The sequence below is a fragment of the Gopherus evgoodei genome, chromosome 8, assembly GCF_007399415.2.
Source record: "Gopherus evgoodei ecotype Sinaloan lineage chromosome 8, rGopEvg1_v1.p, whole genome shotgun sequence".
In the NCBI taxonomy this organism is placed as follows: domain Eukaryota; kingdom Metazoa; phylum Chordata; order Testudines; family Testudinidae; genus Gopherus; species Gopherus evgoodei.
Window position 1 is genome coordinate 20,746,342 of NC_044329.1, and position 22,702 is coordinate 20,769,043.

Here is a 22,702-nt window from a genome sequence, read left to right on the forward strand (position 1 = left end):
CACTCTGGCACAGGTAAAGTCGAGCACTCCTCCGATGAACTCTATCCTTTGCACCGGAACTAACAGACTTTTTGTTGTTCACCAGTAGGCCCAGAGAGTGGCATGCAGCTTGAAGCACCACGACATCCTTGTGGACCTGAGACCTGTAGTTGCCCTTGACTAGCCAGTCGTCAAAACACAGGTACATCTGGATACCCCAATGCCCAAGGTAAGCAGCAATCACTGACATGCACTTCGTAAACACTCTGGGTGCTGTTGCCAGGCCAAATGGAAGGATCATAAACTGGTATTAGTGGGGCTCCAGCATAAACGGGAGGAAGCCTCTGTGACCTTGAAAGATCACTATGTGCAAGTATGCGTCCTTCAAGTCAAGGGCAGCATACCAGTCTCTCGGATCCAGGGAGGAGATGATAGAAGCCAAGGAGACCATTCAGAACATCAGGTCCAGGATGGGACACAGACTGTCCTTGGCCTTTGGGATTAAGAAATACCAGGAATAGAACCCCTTGTTCCTGTACTTGAGAGGAACTTCTTCCACCGCACCCGATTGTAGCAACCCCTTTATCTCCTGCGCGAGGAGACTCTCATGAGAAGGATCCTGAAGAGGTACAGGGAAGGGGATGGTGGAAGTAAACTGTAGGGTATAACCCTCCGCCAGAGTATTGAGGACCCAGAGGTCTGAAGTTATAGCTGTCCATGCGGGGAGGAAAAAAGAAAGGCGGTTGGAGAACAGCAGGACAGACAGATCTGGGGTAAAGTCTGGGAGGTCACCCTCGAGTGCACCCTCAAAACGCCTGTTTGCTCCCCCTGCTTATTGTGGGTCAAGCCTGACTGGGCAGAGGGAGGAGGTGGGTGGCTCAGGCGGCACATGTAGCCCCAACTCTTCTTATGGGGGGGCTCCTGGCGGGTTTGACTCCCTTGGCCCTGAGATTGTTGTGGTCTGAACCACTTACGGGCTAGACCGGCAAGGTACTGTGGCAGTGCAGGAGTCCTTAAAGCCATGCAGCTTACTGCCCATCTGTTCTGCAAACAGAGCCTGGCTGTCGAAGGGAAGTCCTGCATTGATTGCTGAGTCTCCCTTGACAGACCTGAGAGGAGCAGCCAGGACGCCCTTTGCATGGAGATGGCTGAGGCTGCTTGGACGGCCACTCTTGCTGCAGCAGTGCCCTCTTCAAGGGTTGCCCAGAATTCCTTCTTGGACCCTTCGGGCAGTGAGACCTCAAATTTGGTCATAGGCTGCCACATATTGTAGTCATAGCGGCCAGGGAAGGTTTGGTGATTGGCTACTCTCAACTGAAGGCTGGAAGATTAATATATTTTTTGCCCAAACAGATCCAGTCACTGTGAGTCTTTATTCTCGGGCGTAGTCCTGGGTTGACCCTGCCTCTCTCTCTGGTTAACGACCTCAGCTACCAGGGAGTTTGGGGCCGGGTGAGTACAGAGATATTCATGGCCTTTAGCTGGCACAAAATATTTGCGCTCAGTCGTTTTTCATATGGATGGCAGGGAGGAGGGGATTTGCCATAGGGTATTAATTATTTTCGATACCCCCTTGCGTAGGGGTAAAGCCACTAGTGCGTGCCGTGAAGCAAAGGACGTTGAACAGAGTCCAATGGCTCCTCAAGTTCCTCTGCCCAGAGCCCCAGGTTAGAGATGACCCTCTTTAAAGGTTCCTGATGAGCCTTGGCGTTATTTTGCGGAACTGGGTGAAGGGGACCCATAATCGCTTCGTCTGGCAATGATAAGGACGAAGCCAGCACCAAGGGATCCACATCTCCTGATGTTCCAACTGGCTGCTCCCCTAGTTCCTCATGGCCCTGGTGGGGGGGTCTTCCCCTGTGGGGCTTCTACCTCCGGAGGGCGGGATGCTGCCGCCGATGGCCTATCTGAGGCCCCCACCACTGATCAAGCGGCCTGGGAAGGCTGGGTGAAACCATGCTGTCGGCCATTGACTCGGAGGCCACAGGCTCGATTGCAGTGCCAAGGAGGCTGACTGTACCACTGGTGCCGGGGCCTGTCCTGCTGCCAGGGACTCCTGATCAGCACCAGAGTCATAAGCAGAATGGACGCTGCGGAATGAATATGAGCAGCTGGCCCGGCGGCCCTCCTCACCGCAGTGCTGGCCGCTGTGCCTCGACGCTGACCTGTCCAGTTGGGAGACGTTCCTCCCGTGGGACCCTGGGGATCTTCGGCATTTGGTGGATCTGCGTCAGTAGACTGCTGACCTATGTCTCCACACTGCTTGAGCTGTACTGGGAACTAAATGGGACTGGGAGTCTGAGCGGGCTGGTCATCGATAGCATCTCCCCGACTGAGGGGGTTCGCATCTCAGTGACGGATGCCATTGAGCAGGTGACCGGTGACCCTATTCTGCCAGTCGGTCGCAGGACCAGTGCCGAGGCATTGGAGACCCGAGGAATCGGTCTCGACACCCATGTTGGGGGGCATGTGCCTCCGCAAGTCTGCGCCAGGGTACCTGCAAGCCACACCTCAAATCCTGCTGTCGGTGTCCAGAGACGGAAGAGGGCTTCTCTGGGCCTGCCTCCCAATGTCCAAGGCATGATGCTCTGTGCAGGCAACTGCTGGCGGGATGTCCCCCACAATGGGGAGAGACGCTGCTGAGGCAGGGACACTAGGAACGGTCCCAAAGCAGGTTTACCCCGGGGTTGGGTACCGCCAGAGCTGGTGTAGGTGGCACCAGTAGCATCAGAATCTTCTGCGCTGCCTGCAGGGCCTCGGGCATCGACAGAACTTCGAGTTGACAGAGACTCTCGTCACTGTCCAGTGTGACAGGCATAGTACGGGAGGGGCTCGACCGCTTGACATGAGCTGGGGCCCAAATCCCTCACAGAGATGTTGAGCCACCCAGCACAGATCTTGGTGCTCCTCTTGCCCTCTCCTTTCCCTTATGGGAAGTGGGAAATCTTCCCCCTGTGGACCTCTTGGGCTTCTTGGATGAGGCTGGGGAGGGGAATCGGTGTCGGCTCGTAGACAGCACCAGCAGGGCACTCCTTACCTACGCTGCACTGCTCAGGGCTGAGTCAGACCTCTGCTCCGGTGCCGGGGTCAGCATCGACTCCATCAGGAGTGCCCTGAGACGGATGTGGCTCTCATTTTTCGTTCTGGGTTTGAACAACTTATAGATGCGACACTTATCACTTATGTGTCCTCCTAGATACCTTAAACAGCTAACGTGCAGGTTGCTGATGGGCATAAGCCACTTAAAACAATCGCATGGTTTAAAGCCTGAGGATCGGGCCATGCCCCGTCCCTAGTGGGAGTCCCGTCCGGGACCAGCTAACTAGAACTAATACGAAGAGTAAATACTTAGATAATGTTTTCACCCCTCACTAAACTATATACAACTATTTTACAAAGAAACATTTGTGAGACACACTGAACTAAGTGAAAGCTAGCCGAAGCAGCAGAAGTTCCAGCACTATCACTGACGGCAAGAAGGAACTGAGGATGGGGGGGAACCGGCCACACCCCTTATATCACACCATGCGGGTGCCACTTCAGAGGGTGCCAGATCCGGTCCCCTACAGATACTGCTCAGGGGAAAAACTTCCAGTACCGGTGCACATGGTGAGCACACACACCTAATATGGAATGGACATGAGCAAGTACTCTAGGAACAGTAACTTCTGCATACACAGATCTCACCTAAGGGCTTTAGTTGCCATGACAATGTAAAGCAGCCACTCTCATGTCATTTTTGATTGGATCACTCTGGAATTCAAAGATACTTCAGAATGTGATTACCAGAACTGCACCATGAAACCTTTCAACAGAGTCAATGCAACTGCTGCTCTGGAAGGGCCAGGTAAATCTTCCTTCGCAGCTCAGGGCAAAGGACTGGTTGTCAGAACAAAAGAATCTTGAGTGCTGATGTGGTTGGCAACACCTAGCAACATCTGATGCATTGTAGAACAGTACAATGTTCACTGCTGCTCTCTGCGCTCCCTCCCATTCACTTGTACCCACTGTTTGTCTTGCTATATGCTATCATACACTTGTTAGGCTCCTACAGAGCAAACATTTAAGCATATGCTTAACTTTATGCACACAAGCTGCCCCACTGAAGTCAACAGGACTAGTCACATATACAGAGTTCAGAGAGGCTTAGCCGTTTGCAGGATCAGAGCCTGCAATTGTAAGATCATGCCTTCATTCTGTGTGTGTAGTGTCGAGCACAATGAGATCTAAATCCCCAACTGTGGCCTCTAGCCCCTACCATAATGCAAATTAACCCACCCTTACACAGCATGGCTTGTCTGCTTCTAGTGGCTGGATCCAAGAGGTTCGTAAGTCCATACAACCTTTTTGCTAATAGACTGGGATCTTTTAGCTCAGGCAGTAGAGGTTCATGCTTTTAGAGCCAGAGTTCCTGGGTTTGACCCCTGCCCCAAGACTGATGTATTACCCAAATAACAAAAACAAAAATTAAATAGAGAGAGTAAGGAGATCACCCTATTCCTACTTTGTGAAAGAAGAACATACAGCAAGTCTCCTGGCTGTGACCTGTGCCAGAAAGCAGACACATTACACGTACTGGACAGGCGTTAACTACCTTAGCCCTACACTTCAGGGAGCTCTCAGACTTTCAGAACAAAAAGATGAAACTGCACCGAGCCCTACCCCAGCTTAGTATCTAGTCAGTCATGAGTCTCGTTGGCTGCTCAATGTGGGAGAGAAGGGTAAAAAGACTATGCTTCAAGAAACAAGCAAGTCTAAATCATTTTCATGCCCCAGCATAAGCAAGGGGTTCTGTCGGTTATTTTTAGATGTGATTTAACATGATCTGGGAGGGGGAGAAGGAAGCAGGATTTGGCTGCCTCTGTGGTACATGACAAGGCATGAATAAAGCTGCTAGTGAGCCACACCCTCCCAATCCTCACATCCCTTTTAGTCATCTGCAGCATTACATAGCAAGAATAACCAGTTCTGGACACACCCATCCCAGAGAGGAACCTCCCTAGGCCTGTATATTCATTCCCTCAGAGCATGCCAGAGCTCCATTTCTACACAGCACATAGGTGTGCACGAATGGACACACAAGCCATTTCTGTCAAGCTGACATCCCCAAGGGGCAAACATTCCAATCACTCTGCAGTCCTTGGACTAGGAGAGAGTTTGGATCAAAATGTGCCAAAGCTCTTTGCACAGCAGTGAGTCATATACTGGAGGTACTGTGGAGGGACAGCTCAGTGGTTTGAGCATTAGCCTGCTAAACCCAGGGTTGTGAGCTCAATCCTTGAGGGGGCCATTTAGGGAACTGGGGTAAAAATCTGGTCCTGCTTTGAGCAGGAGGTTGGACTAGATGACCTCCTGAGGTCCCTTCCAACCCTGATATTTTATGATTATGAAGGACAAACACAGCAGCCATTCTGCATTCCCCAATAGCTCACACACAAACTAAGACATTAAAGCCTGTTTTAATGAAAGGGGCTGTTGGCCACAACACAGGCCTATTTTCCACTATTCAAGAGGTGACACCTGGATGTCGTTCTAGACAAGGGTATATGGGTGCTTGATTTAATACTTCTATTGGTCTAACTGCGCAGCCTCTCCTCCTAGTACTATATCGCAGCATCAGGGAGCTGAGCTCACGTCCTGATTTGAAACCACAATAACTGCAAAACCATTCAGATGTAGGCTTTCATGAGTGCTTTGCATATGGGGCTTGCCAGCTGCTCCTGAACCACCCTACACCCACAACATGTGTCGTTCACACTCACCTTGTTGATGCTGAAGTGGCCCTCAAACCTGCAGCCATCCCCATTATTGAGAGGTACTTTCATTGAGTTGTCAATATGACCAACCTCATGCCTTCCCATTTCATCCTGAATGTCCAGTCCAACCACTACCCAGTTGGGAGGGGGGAAAAGGAAAGAAACAGAGAAAGTTATGAGAAGGAACAGGTGTGCACAATTCTTTGTGGGCACAAACAACTTTTTCCTGGCATTTGACAGAATCATTCAAGTAAATTCACCTGTAAAATAAACATCATTGCTGCCCATCAGCAGTGATGGAATAATCACCAAAGAACTTTTCAGCTTCAGAATATTTTATGAATATTAATTTAGACATTACACACTTGGGAGATAGGCCTAATTCTCATTTTTCAGATTGAGAAAGTGAGGCAGAGAAGTTAGGTGCTTTGCCAAAGGCCAAATGTGACATCTGAGTCAGACAGCTGTGATTAGAACTCAAAGGTTTCTTACTCCCAGACACAAAAGAGCAGATCATGAAGTAGGAAACCAGATTTAGTCAGATCTCACTAAGGGAGGTGGGTCACTAGTCCGAATTGAAGGAGGACAGAGTCATATTCCATTGCTAGGTAAGATTGCAAGAAAAAGATGACTTGGCTTAGCATGTGAAGTAGTAGGGTATTTACAGAGATTCAGCCACTGCAGAAATCTGACCTCCCTCCAAAACCTGGATTGTATAAACATGGGCCACTGGATTGTGTAAGCATGGGTACAACTGATGCCCTATAGAGATGACAACACATATAGAAAAGCCTCTCTCTACAGTCATACTACCCAGAAAGGGAAGAACAATACACTGGACAAGGTAGAGTTTTTATTTCTTCCCTACAAGAAAAGGGCAACAACATTTCACCAAAATATAGGGTGGGGATTGCTCTCAGATCTCATGTTAAAAGAGTAAACTTAGAGCTTTGCTCTAGAAATACAGCAAGAAATCTAGGCCTGAACAGAGACACTTACATTCACAGTGCAGGTTTGGTAAGCTGATGTTCAGATTCACTTCTATTTTACCTCCGCTCTCTTTGTCCGGGTCGTCTACGTAGAGCTCGTTAACTCTGCAGGGAGATGAGCACAGACGGTTTCACTTTGTAACTCACGGACACAGCTACTGTTCAGTAGGGGAATTTGCACAGGAAGGGAAAGTTTGGGTTAGTTTGTGTGACACGTGCTAAAAAGGCTCAGAAATTAAGTGAGAAGAAAGCCTTTCAGAGGAGATGTGAAATCAGATGGGTACAGACACTAGCAACCTGACTCTACAACTTGCACACAGCAATGGCAGGACAGAGGGGCTTTACCCACCTCATTCACTCCAGTAGGAAACAAAGTCAATTCACTTTCTCTAATTAAAAAAAAAAAGTTGTAGACTCCCCCCCCAACAAGGGGTTTCCACTCGTGTCATGAAACAAGATTGCTTTTTCTAGAGGTGAAAGGCACTAGCCATCTGCATTATGGCACTCCTACCCCCCTTAGGAAGAAGGAAGCCTATAATCTGAAAGATACAAAGTTGTAGCCATGACTGTCCCAGATATGTTGGATGTAAGATTTTCTGAAGAAGAGCTCTCTGTGGCTCAAAAGCTTGTCTCTCACCAACAGAAGTTAGTCCAATAAAAGATATTATTGGAGAGTCAAGGGGGGTGAGGTAATATCTTTTATTAGACCAACATTTGTTGGTGAGAGACAAGCTTTTCAGCCATACAGAACTCCTCTGAGGCCTTGTCTACACTAAAGAATTTTGTTGACAAAAGGCAGCTTTTGTCAACAAAACAGTGAATGCATCCACACTCCGATGTGACCTGTGGCAGCAAAAGTGCTTGGTTTTGGAGAGAAAATACAACCACTCCGATAAGAGACATAAGGCTTTTTGCACAATTTTTTTGTCCCATGCAGCACAATCAGAAGTCTTTTCTGTGTCCTCCCCCCAAACTCCAACAGCACAGTCCTGTCCACTTTCCAGGACTTCTCGGTTTCCCCTTCACTCCACCCCCTCGGACAACTTTCATAATGATAGCTGGACCTACACGCAGATCTGAAAGTCTGCGCTTCCCTGGTTCCTCCTTTCCCACCAAGCCTCTTTGTGCGTGTGTGTGCGCGCGCGCGCTGTTTCTTGTGCAATAAAAGCAAAGTTTTTGAAAGGTAACTCATCTTTATTTGTTTCCTACGAACTCAGATAGCAGGCACTACCAATACATACACAGGCAGTTTAACCATTTGCTTACTGGAATGTAAGGCCCCAAATTTCACCATTGCTTCTTAGGAAAACTACATGTAATATAACATTGAAGCACCAATCACAGATATACACATTACTGGTTCTCATTTTCAAAAACTGTTGCCTCAAAGCCCCCCTGATTCAAATTGCCCCCCTCTGGGCCCCTCTGATAGCCCTGGTATTTGGCTGCTCAAAATCAGCAGCCAAGCCATCTGCCTCAACACTCCACCTCAGAGCAAACCTTCTACCGTCAGCTTCACAAAGATTACGCAATGTACATGACACAGCTATGACCATGGGAATATTATCTTCACTGAGGTCTAACCTTCCATAAAGGCACTTCCAGTGCACTTTTAATCTGCCAAAGGCACATTCCACGGTCATCCAGCACCTACTCAGCCTGTTGTTGAACTGCTCCTTATTGCTGTCCAGGCTTCCTGTGTAAGGTTCCATGAGCCAGGACTATAAGGGGTATGCTGGGTCTCCCAGGATCACTATGGGCATTTCAACATCCCCCACTGTAATCATCTGATTTGGAAAGAAAGTCACCGCTTGTAGCTTTCTGTACAGGCCAGTGTTCCTGAAGATGCGTGCATCATGCACCTTCCTGGACCACCCCGCGTTGACGTCAGTGAAATGCCCACGGTCATTCACAAGCACCTGCAATACCATGGAGAAGTACCCCTTCCTACTGATGTACTCTGTCGCAAGATGGTCTGGTGGCAAAACTGGAACACGTGATTAATTGCCCTGCACACTTGCATTAACGCAGCCTCAACTGTTGACTTCCCCACTCCAAATTGATTCGCAACCAAGCAGTAGCAGTCTGGAGTCACCAGCTTCCACACAGCTATTGCCATGTGCTTCTCCACCAACAGGGCAGCTCTTATTCCAGTGTCCTTGAGCCGCAGTTCTGGGGCGAGCTCCACACACAGTTCCAGGAAGGTGGCTTTCCACATCCCAAAGTTCTGTAGCCACTGCTCACATCCCAGACGTGCATGACGATACAATCCCACCATTCGGTGCTTATTTCCAGAATCCAAAAGCGACAGTCCACTGTCTGCAGCTCTTCTGTGAATGCCAAAAACAATCTGAAGTTGGTCCTATCCATATCACACAGCATGTCAGGCAACTGGGAGTCTTGCCACGAAAGAAAGCTGGAAGCCCACAGAATGCTGGGATGGAAAACAATGCATCATGGGACATTAAGCCTGGTCCTAGATGCACCGCGATCCACTCTGCTTTCCCACAAGATCTAGTGGCAGAAGGTGTCGAGCTGAACTGTGGGAAAGGTACCCACAGTGCATTGCTCACACTGTCAATGATAGTGCCCCAGTTGTGGATGCACTCTGCCAACAGAGGAAGTGAGTGTGAACATGCAATACTGATTATTATAGCGCTTTTTGAGTGTCGACATAATGTTTGTTGACAAAACTATGTAGTGTAGACAAGGCCTTAGTCTTCATAGCAAATGCAAGGTGAAACAGATTGTTTAGCATAAGTAGTTAGCACATATTGTAAGAGACCATTCAAGGTAAAGTGGTCTGTTAATACCTCTGTAGTCAATAAAAGATATTACCTCACCCACCTTGTCTCTCAAACAACCTGGGACTGACACAGCTATAACATATAATCTGATACATCAGAAATGGTTTTAGAGAAAGGAGACAGCCACCTATCCCATAAGTGCATGTCTACACTGCCTACGTTACAGCGTGGCCGTGGAAGCACTGTGATGTGGGCAGTGTAGTCATGCTTTATTGCCGGGGGAGAGCTCTCCTGGCGATAAAAAAAACAAACCACCCCGAACAAGCAGTGGTAGCTTTATTGCTGTCAGCACAGCTCCTGGCGATAAAGCACTGTCTATACTGGTGCTTTTCAGCACTAAAACTTTTGTCGCTCAGGGGTGTGTGGTTTTTTTTTCCATACCACTGAACGACTAAAGTTTTAGCGCTGAACATGGCAGTGTAGAGACAGCCTTAGAAAGGCCAATTTGTGCAGCTGATAACAATCCATTTTTGTCACCCACATTGGGTGGCAGAAGCAGGGGCAGTTTGTGAGATGAGACATTTAGCATTAGTCTCACCTGTGATTAATCCTGCCTGTGCTGGAAAGCTGTCTGAGCTCCTTGCTGGAGGGGAGAGGTGTTTTAGGTTTCTCCAATTCACATGATTCCTAACTTTCGACCCTTTGTTTTTTGCCAGTGTGCCCCTCTCCCAGCTCTTCAATTACATCTGGTTCCTCTGGTGATTCACTTGGAACTCTGCATAGCAATTCAAAACAATGGCATGAAATTGAGATGAAGAGCATTTAGGCTAGAAAATACCAGGGGGAAGATTCCTGGATAGCGAGATCCAATAAACTCTGGAACAGTTTTCTGTGTGTGGTAATATTATATTATAGCACCAGGCACCTCACATGTCAGATGACAAAACACAGACTCAGGTTGGAAGAAAGAATACAAGAAAACAATGGAACATTTAGGTTGGCATAAGTCTTATTAGTTCCAACATTTATGCTTATTTTGACCACTTAAAATATGGCAACAAATGCCATGCAGATACAGTTGGGAGCCCATTTGCTTGGGAGATTTAAAAACCAGTCTAGATAAAGCTCTGGAGAAAATATTGTAGGGGAAAATCCTGCACTGGACCAAATAGATAGATGAGATTACTTAGGACAGTGGTCCCCAACGTGGTGCCTGTGGACACCATGACGCTCGCCAGGGCATCTGTGAGTGCCCGCCTACTGCGCCCCGCTGCCAAGGAGCACGGCCACTGTACAAACAGCTGCCGAAATGCTGCTGCTTCTTGGCAGCATTTTGGTGGCAACACCTCTTGATGATGATGCTTCTCGGTGGCATTTCGGCAGCCATGCTTCTTGGTGTTGCCACTTGTCAGCCGCATTTCAGCAGCTGCTTGTCCAGTGGCCACGCTCCTCGATGGCATTTCAGCGGCTAGTCGTCCAGCGCCCACGCACACTGAAAGCTTGGGGACCACTGACCTAGGAGATCTTTTTGATCAGTGCTATCCAGCCAGACCAGATAAGCACATTAGTGGCTGTATCTGCCAATATGTAATATATATGATATAACAGTATTTTTTGCAGATATGCTTTACTATCTTCAGCAGTGAGAACGCCACATTGTTTTTTATCTAGTGCTCAAAAGTGTGCTAAGCCCTTTTGACAAACAAAATGAAAAAAGGTCCCTGGCCAGAAGAGCTAACAGACAATACAGATGAAGGGTGCTAAAAGATGAGTCAAAAGTGCTTTTGCTCTGAGGGCCCATCTCTGGGCCATAAGCTTCTAGCTGGTGAATGGCATGACTTATTTATCCAGTAGGGAGTGCAGAGAGAGACGGGTTTGCCTATAGGGAAACAGGTAACTACAAGTTTGGTAGAGAAGATAATGATCACTGCATCAGTGAATCTGATTGGCATTTGATTGAAACCAAAACAGTGTTGGTGTTCAGCTCCACATTGCTACGATCTCCTCTCTGTTAACTGGCCTGACAAGCTGTTGGTAATAGTTACCTAACATATATTTCATGCGATTAATAAAAATGACACAGAGGGAAGGGCAAGTTTGCTCATCTGTGACCTGGTTAGAAGCTTCTTGGCTGGGAGCTCCCCTTCCTGACAGAAGGTATTAAACCTTCTATGTATTTATTATTGAAAGATTAAGTAGTGCCAAAAATTAAGTCATAGCTGTGACACAGATTCCAGGAGTGACCTCAGCCAAGAGAGGCACTAATCCTAACAGAATGTTGCAGCTTTCTACACCCCATAAGTACTTCCAGCAGGATCCCAGTCTACCAGTCAGTTTCATAATAGTGTCTGGCTTTCTCCCAGCTCTTCTCTGCTGTCTGAGATTTGGGCCACACCCCATCACTGCTTTGGACAGTTTAACATTACCAATGAAAAGACGCTTCCATGCCTGAGCTAGCAATGGAATGTGTATCAGGTTAAAAAATTCATTGATCACTTCAAAGAGCTGTGATATACTCCCAGGATATCAATATTTTTATTAAGCATTTTCAGGTTATGAGCCAACAAGAAAATCAAATGCAGCTTCATACATGATTAACCTTAATTCTCTCCAAGGTCAATTATAATAGGGTACTGAAATAGTTCACATGATATAATTTGTGCTTACATAATGCTTTTTCATCGTGGCTCTCAAAGCTCTTTACAAAGGGAAGAAAGCAGTAGAATCACTCCCATTTTACAAACGGGATACCTGTGGCAGAGAAGTATGACAATCTGCCCAAGGGTGCAAAGCCAGTGACAGAGTCAGGAACAGAATCTAGGACTCCTCACTCCCCATCCCATGCTCCATCCACCAGGCCACAGCTGCACACTTAATAATGAGCTATGGGCTTAGCTTGCTAGGGGAAGGCCTCAAAGAAAATGTCATCCCCCTTCACAGAACTGGAAGTTTCACTCCCAGAAGAGACACTGGAAACATGTAGCTAAAGCAGAGCGCCCATATCAAGGTCATTCTTTCTATGAACTCCCCCTGAGCCACTACTAGGGTCTTCATGGAACTGGCAGATTTCTGTATTATGCCCCTTTATTTAAGGGCAGGTCTTCACTACCCGCCGGAACGGTGGGTAGAGATCGATCTATTGGGGATCGATTTATCGCGTCTCATCTAGACGCGGATAAATCGATCCCCGAACGCGCTCCCCATTGACTCCGAACTCCAGCTCACAAGAGGCGGAAGCGGAGTCGACAGGTGAGCAGTAGCGGTCGACTCGCCGCCGTCCTCACGGCCAGGTAAGTTGAACTAAGATGCATCGACTTCAGCTATGCTATTTGCGTAGCTGAAGTAGCATATCTTAGGTTGACCCCCCACAGTGTAGACCAGGGCTAAGGCAGTCACTGTCCAGCTGCCATTTCTCCCTCTAAGGCCAAGAAGGGGAATTAAGAGTCTCATGGGTTTTTCCCATTATTTAATCACTCAACACTGATGTGAAGTGGGAAATAATATGTGCAGTTTGTGACACAGTGACTAGCAACCCTTGCTGGAGAGCTAGAGACTCCAGCAAAAGAAAAGGCTTCGGCCCAAGGGATTATGCCACCATGCACACAGCTACCCTTCTGGAGGGCAGGCAATGGGAACGTGAGATTCCTGCACCACGGCTTGGCTCAGACAGTCACAGAAACAATAAGCATGAAGTTGGGCAGAAGGAGTATTTCAGATGTGGATTCTAAAGAGGTGGCTGCCTGTAGGGCTGCACTGTAGCCTCAAAAGGATGGTTCGAGTCCCTCCCAAAACCAGAGAGGCAAGCACTGCTGCTTCACAGCTATTTCTGGTGGCAGGGCAGGGGTGGTGTTTTTTTAATTGGCTTTTCTTAGGGACTACTCCTGAGGTGTATGAAAGGGGCAAGCAAGGGCACAAGGGAAGGCGGAAGACGACACACCGTTCCCACCCCAAGTGCTCGCAGTCACAGTTTCAGGGGAAAGAATGAGAGAGCTTCCTTACGTGGCATAAACCATGATCCACTCAGAAACAAATCTGATCTGCTTCTAGAAATATTTCAGATTCCTAGGAGATGTTGCTAAGCTCCTCGCTCCCTCATGCAGTTTGCTTACAAACTTGCAGCAGAAGGTTTCAGGGATTCTTTGGCAAGCCTGCAGACCGTGAAAACTGCACATGCAGATAGAGGGGACAGTAACAGAGCAGTTCATTATCACTCAAGATTTCACTCAGATAAAACATGAGCCACTCCCCAAATTGGAGCCTTTAGAACTGACATTTGGGATACAACGGCTTTGTTTCTCCAACAAAAAGAGAATTATTTTTTCCAGCGTCCCTGGTGAGTAACATTAAACACTTCTGCACTTGTAGGTGTCCAGATGCCTATGATCCTTCAGACAGAAAAGGAGACATGTTTAATCCTTCTGAACCTCAGTCTCTGTCCAAGCCCTCGCAAAGTGGCTTCACAGGAATCCAGCCTCTTCTGCTGCCTTCCTCAAAGCAAGCTGCCTTTCTTCTGATACGTTGTCTGCTCCCAGGCACCACAGTCTGTGTCTCACCCCAACAGTTTGAGAAAGGACACCCTGCTGTCAGTGTGCTCCCACTTTGCATTGTTCTCTCAGGTCCAATAGGTGACAGTTAGCCTTGCTGGGATTTAAACATCGTGAAGAGAGGGGTCATCTCAAGAGATTTTCTATCTTTCCTAGGGGATGACCCTCACAGGCCTCTGCAGGGCTGCTCAGTGTCTCAGACACACTATCTGAGCCTACCCATTGTTTTCCTTGTCCACCTGATGCGCTCCCAGCAGTAGAATTCGCTGCAAAGGCCGCTCAACAATCAGCTTCCTCTGTCTGTGGATGGGAGAATCAGTATTTATACAATGTAATGTCTCATCTTTCCAATTCCTGATAAGGAATGAAAAGTGGGACAGCAAATTCTCTAATGCAAAATAAGTTGGATGTATGTTATTGCTCTGTCATTTGTAGTTTCCTGCTGTTTCCTGCTGTGCCTGCGTTCTGGTCATTTCCTCATTTAAAAGGTCCGTCTCATTGCTAAGCCAAGAGGTGTCCAAAACACCTACAAAGGAAGGAAATGTAATTCTCAGGGAGGTGGGGAAGAGGGGAGATCCACATTAAAGATGTCAACATCCATTTGAGTCAGCCATTGTAAATGACATAATGGCACAACCGTCCGTATCCTGTTAACCCACAAACATGTAGATTAGGATGAACAGCATAACAACTTCCCCACCATATAACACCTTTCATCAGAGAATCTCAATGTGTTAGGCAAACATTAAAAAGCCGATCAACACCAGTGGGAAGTAGGCAACTACGTATTATCATTTTCATTCTACAGGTTGGAACAGTAAGCCATAGAAAAGTTATGTGACTTGCCCAAGGCCAAATAGTGGTAGAGTTAGGAATACAACCCAAGAGTCTTGAATGTCATTCTGTTTCCTCTTCTACAATAAGTCTGTTTTTATCATTTCCCCCAACTGGATGAACTAGTGGAACTGCACCTATAGCTCACTGACCTGGAATAGAAGGTCATGAGCTCTAGCCTCCTTGCTCCCTTTGTACAGTTTGGGCTACACGGCAAGTTACTGTGTGACAAACCCGGGTATGAATCTACACTGCATCAGCTTGCAACATCCCACATGGATACTGCTACAGTGCAAAGTCCAGGAGTGCAATTTAACATGCTATGCTTTCAAGGGGTAGTATGTTAAGCTATTCTCTGGGACCTTTCACTGTGCTGTAGCATTGTCCACTTGGAACATTATAGTGTGGCAATCTCGGACACCGTAGATTTACATCCCGGCTTGTGGTGCAATAACTTGTCATGTAGACAAGCCCTTAGTGACCAACAGTAGATGTATGTGAGCACTGTAAGATGTCGAATTGTCCCATCAGACATGTGCAGGATCTTTTATATGGGGAGAGGGAGAGGGAGAACAGGTGTCCCAGTGGTAAGACTCAAGCCCTGGAGAGAATGACAGATTTGGTTGCTGACTACTCATATTTTATGTGAAGGTAATTATTTTACTGTAGGTATTTTATCCAAGTAGTTGCCTCACAGTGGGCCACGAGCTTTCATTTGACAGAAAGTCACTAAAACCTAGCCAGTTACTTCAGAATTATATAACTAACTCCATTCTGGTGCTCTTAACGCAAGTTATTTGGTCAACAATAATTGATTTGCCATATTCACACATTTGTCATATTCGTAATGGAATCAAGGCCACACTTCCACTGCACAGCTGCCAATTACTGGCAGATCAACTGGGTTAATTACCTCATTCCCTCTAATTGTGAAATACTTGGAAACATTCTTAACCTTGCTCTACTCTGCGCTGGTTAGGCCTCAACTGGAGTATTGTGTCCAGTTCTGGGCATCGCATTTCAAGAAAGATGTGGAGAAATTGGAGAGGGTCCAGAGAAGAGCAACAAGAATGATTAAAGGTCTTGAGAACATGACCTATGAAGGAAGGCCGAAATAATTGGGTTTATTTAGTTTGGAAAAGAGAAGACTGAGAGGGGACATGATAGCAGTTTTCAGGTATCTAAAAGGGTGTCATCACGAGAAGGGAGAAAACTTGTTCACCTTAGCCTCTAATGATAGAGCAAGAAGCAATGGGCTTAAACTGCAGCAAGGGAGATTTATGTTGGACATTAGGAAAAAGTTCCTAACTGTCAGGGTAGTTAAACACTGGAATAAATTGTCTAGGGAGATTGTGGAATCTCCATATCTGGAGATATTTAAGAGTAGGTTAGATAAATGTCTATCAGGGATGGTCTAGACAGTATTTGGTCCTGCCATGAGGGCAGGGGACTGGACTCGATGACCTCTCGAGGTCCCTTCTAGTCCTAGAGTCTATGAATCACTTTTACAGAGTATTAATTAGGTCACATGATACATGACTTATCTCACCAGATAGAATATTGTAATAATAATAATAACAACAACAACAACAACAACAAACAACCACCATCTAGAACTAGATCTGGGTTAATTAAAAAAAAAGGGACAGATTATTTCTATGCTCTTAATTTATGATGTAACAGTGAGATGAGCTAGGAAGGCTGTTAAAATTATGATGAGCAACTCCTGGAGGTCCTCAACCTGCAATCGATCCTGCCCAGGAAATACCAGAGGCATTCAACACTTACAACTTTATTTTCCTAACTGTTTGAGTCATTTTCTCAGTGGGACAGGATATGCGTTTGTGACTGACAACTTTGTAAAAGCTCAAATATGAGACACTGACCTTCTTTTCTTTATTTATCCTTCTTTGCAGAGCCATGGAGCTCTCTTAATTTCTTGTGCCCTATTATTCACAAAGACTTCAGGTCACCACCATTCTCATCAGGAAGCCCCTTTTGAGCTAATCTCTGCTTCCCCCAGCTGGCAAGAGGTATTGCAGTTGAATAATGTAAGGTGCTGCCCTCTCCCACTATGGCTTAGGCATTCTATTTCTGCAGTATATGTAACCTCAGCCAGGAATTAAACCTGAATCTTCCACATGGCTGTGCAGAGAGCTAGCCACTAAGACTATCAGCAGGTTTGGGAAAAGAAAAGGCCACAAAATCTCCAGCATACCTAGTGGTTAGTGGTCTCACAGCCATGCTAGAGTTGAAGGTGCAATTTCTTTCACTTCCCAGATCAGTCTGTTGCTATACAGAGCATGCAGGCTAAATCAATGGGCAGGGTCAAAAGATATTGACCTTTCAATGGGGGAAGAGAGTTATTGACATCAGACTTCAGATGGCAGTGGAAATTTAAGGAGCATATAAGAAGTTTTAGTTGTTACAGCAACAAGAAGGCAGAAGGAGATCCATGAATGGGGTAGTCTAACCCAGGCACTGAGGGGAGTAGTACACAGACTGCATCTCGCACAGGTTGTCTTCTTGCCTACACCCATGTGCACACATACTGCACATAGCCACTCTGCAGTAGGGGGACATTAGGTAAGCACTCATACATGATCAGGTATTCGCTAATAGGAGGATACTGGCATGCCTCTGGCTAAGGTGGCACACGGCCAAAGGCTTTGAATTTCTCTCAGCTATCCATACAGTGCAGATATTTCCATGTAACCTCACTTAGGGAAAGGCTTTAATGCGACTTACTTTATTGCACAAGAGAAGACAGACTGATGCAGAGTCTCACAATACAGTTGATACAAGCAAAGCGGGTAAGCTCATAAGCTCAGCTGATACATCTGCACACACCAGTCAATATTATAAACTAGCTGCCACTATGAAATTTCAAGCAGGAAAAGAGATTCGTCGTAGGAGATTTCCTTATTAAAAAAAGACAACAGAAGCCTGCAGGGTAACAAAAGCTGGTTGAAAATTAATTTGCAGTTAAATAATACTTTACATCTTCAAAGCACTTGACAGTGAGTTAATCAAACCTCACAACATCCCTGAGAGGTATCTCGGTATCCTCATGGCCATTTCACAGACAGTGACACACAGAGAGGAAGATGAGCGATATGTAACCTCACCCAATAAATGCTCCAGGACCGCACAGAGCTGGAACTAGGACCCAGGAGTTCTGTGCTCCCAGGCCCGTACTCCAAAACACTAAACTATGCCGCCTCAAATTGTAACATTAGTCTCAGGTTTCACAGGGAAGCGAAGAAACTGAGCCCTGGTCTACACTACAAGGTTAGGTCAAATTTAGCCACATTAGGTCAATTGAAAAATGAATGCGTCCACACAACCAACTCCATTCCATTGACCTAAAGGGATCTTAAAATCAACTTCTATATTCCTGCCCGATGAGGGGAGTAGCGCTAAAATCTACCCCAAATTCGACCCAGAAAGGTAATGTGGACACAAAATCGATGATATTGGCCTCTGGGAGCTATCCCAGAGTGCTCCATTGTGACCACTCTGGACAGCACTTTGAACTCCAATGCACTAGCCAGGTATACAGGAAAAGCCCTGGGAACTTCTGAATTTCATTTCCTGTTTGGTCAGCATGGTGAACTCAGCAGCACAGGTGACCATCCAGTCCCCCCAGAATCATAGAGCGTAGAATGTTTCTACACTCCCCCATCATCTCCATCCCTGAGGCTATCGCAGATTAGAAGGGCAAAAAAAAAAAAAAAAAATGCACCCGCAATGACATGTTTTCCAAGCGCATGCAGTCCTCCCGCACTGATAGGGCACAGCTTAATGCATGGAGGCATTCAGTGGCAGAGGCCAGGAAAGAATTAAGTGAGCGTGAAGAGCAGAGGCAGGACGCGATGCTGAGGCTAATGGGGGAGCAAACAGACATGATGAAGTGTCTGTTGGAGCTGCAGGAAAGCCAACAAGAGCACAGACCCCCACTGCATCCACTGTATAACCACCTACCCTCCTCCCCATGTTCCATAGTCTCCTCACCCAGACACCCAAGAACACGGGGGGAAGGCTCTGAGCACCCAGCCACTCCACTCCAAAGGATGGCGCAAGCAACAGAAGGCTGTCATTCAAACAGTTTGATTTTTAGTGTGGCTACAAGCAGCAATGTGGACAAGCAATAAGCAATGCGGCCTTGTCCTTCTCTCCTCACACCGAAGCCTGGCCAGTCATGAAACTGGTTTTCAAAGCCTCTCTGATGCACAGTGCTCCTTCCCATGCTCTTCTAATAGCCCTGGTGTCTGGCTGCTCAAAATCAGATGCCAGGCAATTTGCCTCAACCTCCCACCCCGCCATAAACGTCTCCCCCTTACTCTCACAGATATCATGGAGCGCACAGCAAGCAGCAATAACAATGGGAATGCTGGTTGCGCTGAGGTCTGACCAACAGCGCCAGCGAGCTTTTAAACGTCCAAAGGCACATTCTACCACCATTCTGCGCTTGCTCAGCCTATAGCTGAACTGCTCCTTGCTACTGTCCAGGTTTCATGAGCCACAGGAGCCAGGGGTAGACTAGGGTAGGTGCGACTGTGCGGTGCTGCTGGCTGGGAGAGCAGCCTGAGGCAGAAGCCTCCAGCTCGCAACAGCGGCGGTGATGGTGAGCTTAGCAGGGTCCATGCTTGCTTGCATGCTACGTTGTCTGCACGGGTAACGCAGGAAAAAACGTGCTAAACAATTGCCTGCCGTTGCTTTCACGGAGGGAGGGGTGACTGACGACATGTACCCGAAAATCACCAGCGACAATGTTTTTGCTCCATCAGGCATTGGGAGCTTAACCCAGAATGCACCACAGTGCACCACTCTGTAAGTCGATGCTAGCCACTGTGAAAGAAGAATGAATTCTATTGTAAAAATAAGAATGGATTAAAGAAATGTTGTATGTACCTTTAAGCAGAAATAAATGTTCAAATACAGGTGCCAGGAAAAGAAACATTAGGCATAAACAATGGTGCTAATGGCAAAACATTAGCAGAAGATCGGTAATAGTAAGTAAGGAAATAAGATATGCATGCCTAGCCCAGGTAAACTTATCAGATTCTGCTTCCTTTGTTATCTTGTTAAGTTCTCACCCTTTTATCTGTATAAATAAGATAGTTTGTGTCTTGCATGGTGCTCACATTATCTGGGTGTTATTAGCAGAGCGCTGTGCTAATAAAACAGAGTGGTCTGACAAACTGAGTCCTGAGTCTAACTTTAACACCACGGTAGCGAGGATGCACTCCGCCGACTTAATGCACTTAGTGTGGACGTACACAATCAACTGTATAACATCGATTTCTAAAAATCGTCTTCTATAAAATCTACCTAATTTCATAGTGTAGACATACTCTTAGTGTTATTAACACCTGCAATATACTGGGTTTCCCAGAAGGGAGAGTAATAAGTAAAACAAAAATGCCCAGTTCACCAGAATTTATGAACATGGAAGTACCTTGTTGCCCGATATCCTGTCATTTCCCTAGATGGAGAGGGAAATTCTTCACAAATATAGTGCCCCAGTCACTACCAGTAAGAGATCCTGTTGACACCATAACGAGCAGAAGTGGATTTTCGTATTCTCAGAATCCCATGCTGGTGGTCCACAGGGAATCAGCCCCCTGCAATCACTTTGGTCATCTCACCCTCTCCCATCATGTTCTGATCCAGATTTTACTGCATTATTTCTCACAAACACTTACTCCCAGAACAATTCCCCCTTTTGCTTCCCCATTCTTTGCCACCCCACCATCTATCTGTAGTCATCATCTATCACAGACTTTGAAAAGAAAGTCTTGTATTCTGTCAGGTGGGCTTTCAAGAAATCACGGCACCTGAAGTGTCTTTGAGAAGACACATCATCATGCTGACAATGCCAGGATCTACATCAGTTTGACAAGAGCTCAAAGAGACTTTAGTTCTTGTCACTCTGAAGGAGCTCTTAAGCCAGGAAACAAATCTCTCCCTCCCTACCTCCCTCACCCATAATCACACACAAAAAATTGCTCAATTAAATTGGCTAAGGTCAGGAAAGAAGAGTTGTTTACGCTCCTTGAAATTTACATTTTAAAAATCAAACCAGACACGACTCAGGATAACCCAGGGGAAGAGAAGTAATGTGTTACTGGATGTAGTTTTCCCCTTTCTAGCTGTTTAAATTTTGTTTTAAATTACGGTAACCCCAAAGACCGGGCTCTGAGATCAGGTGTTCCTGAGCATTTTATAGAACAATGAATTATTAACTGAAGAGAGAGGGAAAGGGAAACAGAAAACACCATCTATGAAGTAGGCCAAGGAGTAGGGTTGCCACCTCTCTAATTGCAGAAAACCAAGCACTCTTGCCACGCCCCTTGCCCGAGGCCCCATTCACTCCATCCCCCCCTCGTCCATCGCTCGCTCTCCCCACCCTTGCTCACTTTCACCAGGCTGGAGCAGGGGGTTGGGGTGTGTGTGGAAAGGTGAAGATTCCAGCTGGGGGTGCAGGTTCTGGGGTGGGGCCGGGAATGAGGGGTTCAGGGTGCAAGAGAGAGAGTGCTCTGAGCTGGGGCAAAGGGGTTCAGAGTGTGGGAGTGGGCTCCAGGTTGGGGTGGGGGGGGTGAGGGCTTCAGGTTGGGGTGCAGGCTCTGTGGTGGGGCCAGGGATGAAGAGTTTAGGGCGCAGAAGGGGGCTCTGGGCTGGGGCCAAGGGGTTTGGAGTGTGTGGGGGGTTGTGGACTCCAGGAAGGAATTTGGGCACAGGGTGCAGGCTCCAGCAGAGAGTTTGGGTGTGTGAGGGGGCTCTGAGCTGGGGCAGGGGATTGGAGTGTGGGAGGGGGCTTGGGGTGTGGGCTCTGGGCGACTCTAGCTGGTATGGTTTGTGGGGGCTCTGGAAGGCACTGATGTCAGGGGGCCCCTTAAATAGCAGCTGCATCAGCGCTGCCCTGGCATTTCCTAGGCCTCAGAGGCTGCTCTATCTGCCATGAATCCTGGACACATGGCTAGGCCAGCACACCAATGACAAAAAGTTCTTCCTGTTCTCTGGAATTTGGGGGGTGGTGGGAGAATTCCCCACAATTGACGCACACACCCCACTGCTGCCCTTGGCTCGCTGCTCCCCGAGCATAGCCCAAATCACAGCAGCTCTAGGGACAGCACTGCTGCAAGCCCCCTTCTCCTCCCCCTGCCACTTGCAGTGACCCCCCTCTCCTGCATGTGTCCACTGCCCGGTCGCTGGCTGGGGCCTCTGCATCCAGCTGCTGCCCGACTCTGCTCAGACCCATTCCCGGGGAGAGGAGCCCAATTTTAGCCCCATGCATCCACGTAGTCCATTCATCCCTGGGAGGAGACTGACCAGCCCACAGCCCCTTACCTGCTGGCCACGTGGTCCCGAAACAAGCCAGGCACAGCAGCTTCTGGGGAGCGGGCTATGGGACCTGGGGCAGGCAGCAGTGGCTCGCCCTGGCCCCCTCCCCTGCCAACGGCTGCATGCCATCCCTGGGGAGCCAGGCCTGCTACTCTCTCCAGCAGGCCGGATAGGGAGGGGGCTGAAGGCACTTCCTAAAGGCCACAATGCCTGCTCCACAGGGAGCCCCCAGCCACGGAGGAGGCTGCTGCCCGGCTGTTAACCCTGTCAGCCCCAGCCTGCAGCCGAATGTCTCTCCCAGCCCCTCTGCTGGGATCCACCTCCTACCTGCTGGGGCTAACACCGTCCTGAGCTCCACAGAGAGCGCAGCTGCAGGCCCCCTCCTCATCCCGACGACTTTTAACAGGGTCCCTTTTCGACCGGGGATTCTGGTCAAAAAACAGACACCTGGCAACTCTACCAGGGAGACACATTAAAACAAGTTACAACCTAGATTTCACTACTAT

The 22,702-nt window shown here is 47.6% G+C and overlaps 1 protein-coding gene across 4 annotated transcripts in view; it reads right to left on the reverse strand.

Annotated features, from left to right (window-relative positions):
- The window catches only part of ERGIC1 (endoplasmic reticulum-golgi intermediate compartment 1), a 96,463-nt gene that overhangs the window by 22,583 nt on the left and 51,178 nt on the right, over positions 1–22,702 (reverse strand). For 3 of the 4 annotated variants that reach the window (XM_030572494.1, XM_030572496.1, XM_030572493.1), the window contains 3 exons: positions 22,524–22,652; positions 6,735–6,829; positions 5,742–5,866 (listed from right to left, as the gene is read on the reverse strand). In XM_030572494.1, coding sequence (XP_030428354.1) covers positions 5,742–5,866; positions 6,735–6,829; positions 22,524–22,652 — 349 coding nt within the window. The remainder of the gene's footprint in view (positions 1–5,741; positions 5,867–6,734; positions 6,830–22,523; positions 22,653–22,702) is intronic. The other variant, XM_030572495.1, reaches the window with a different exon arrangement.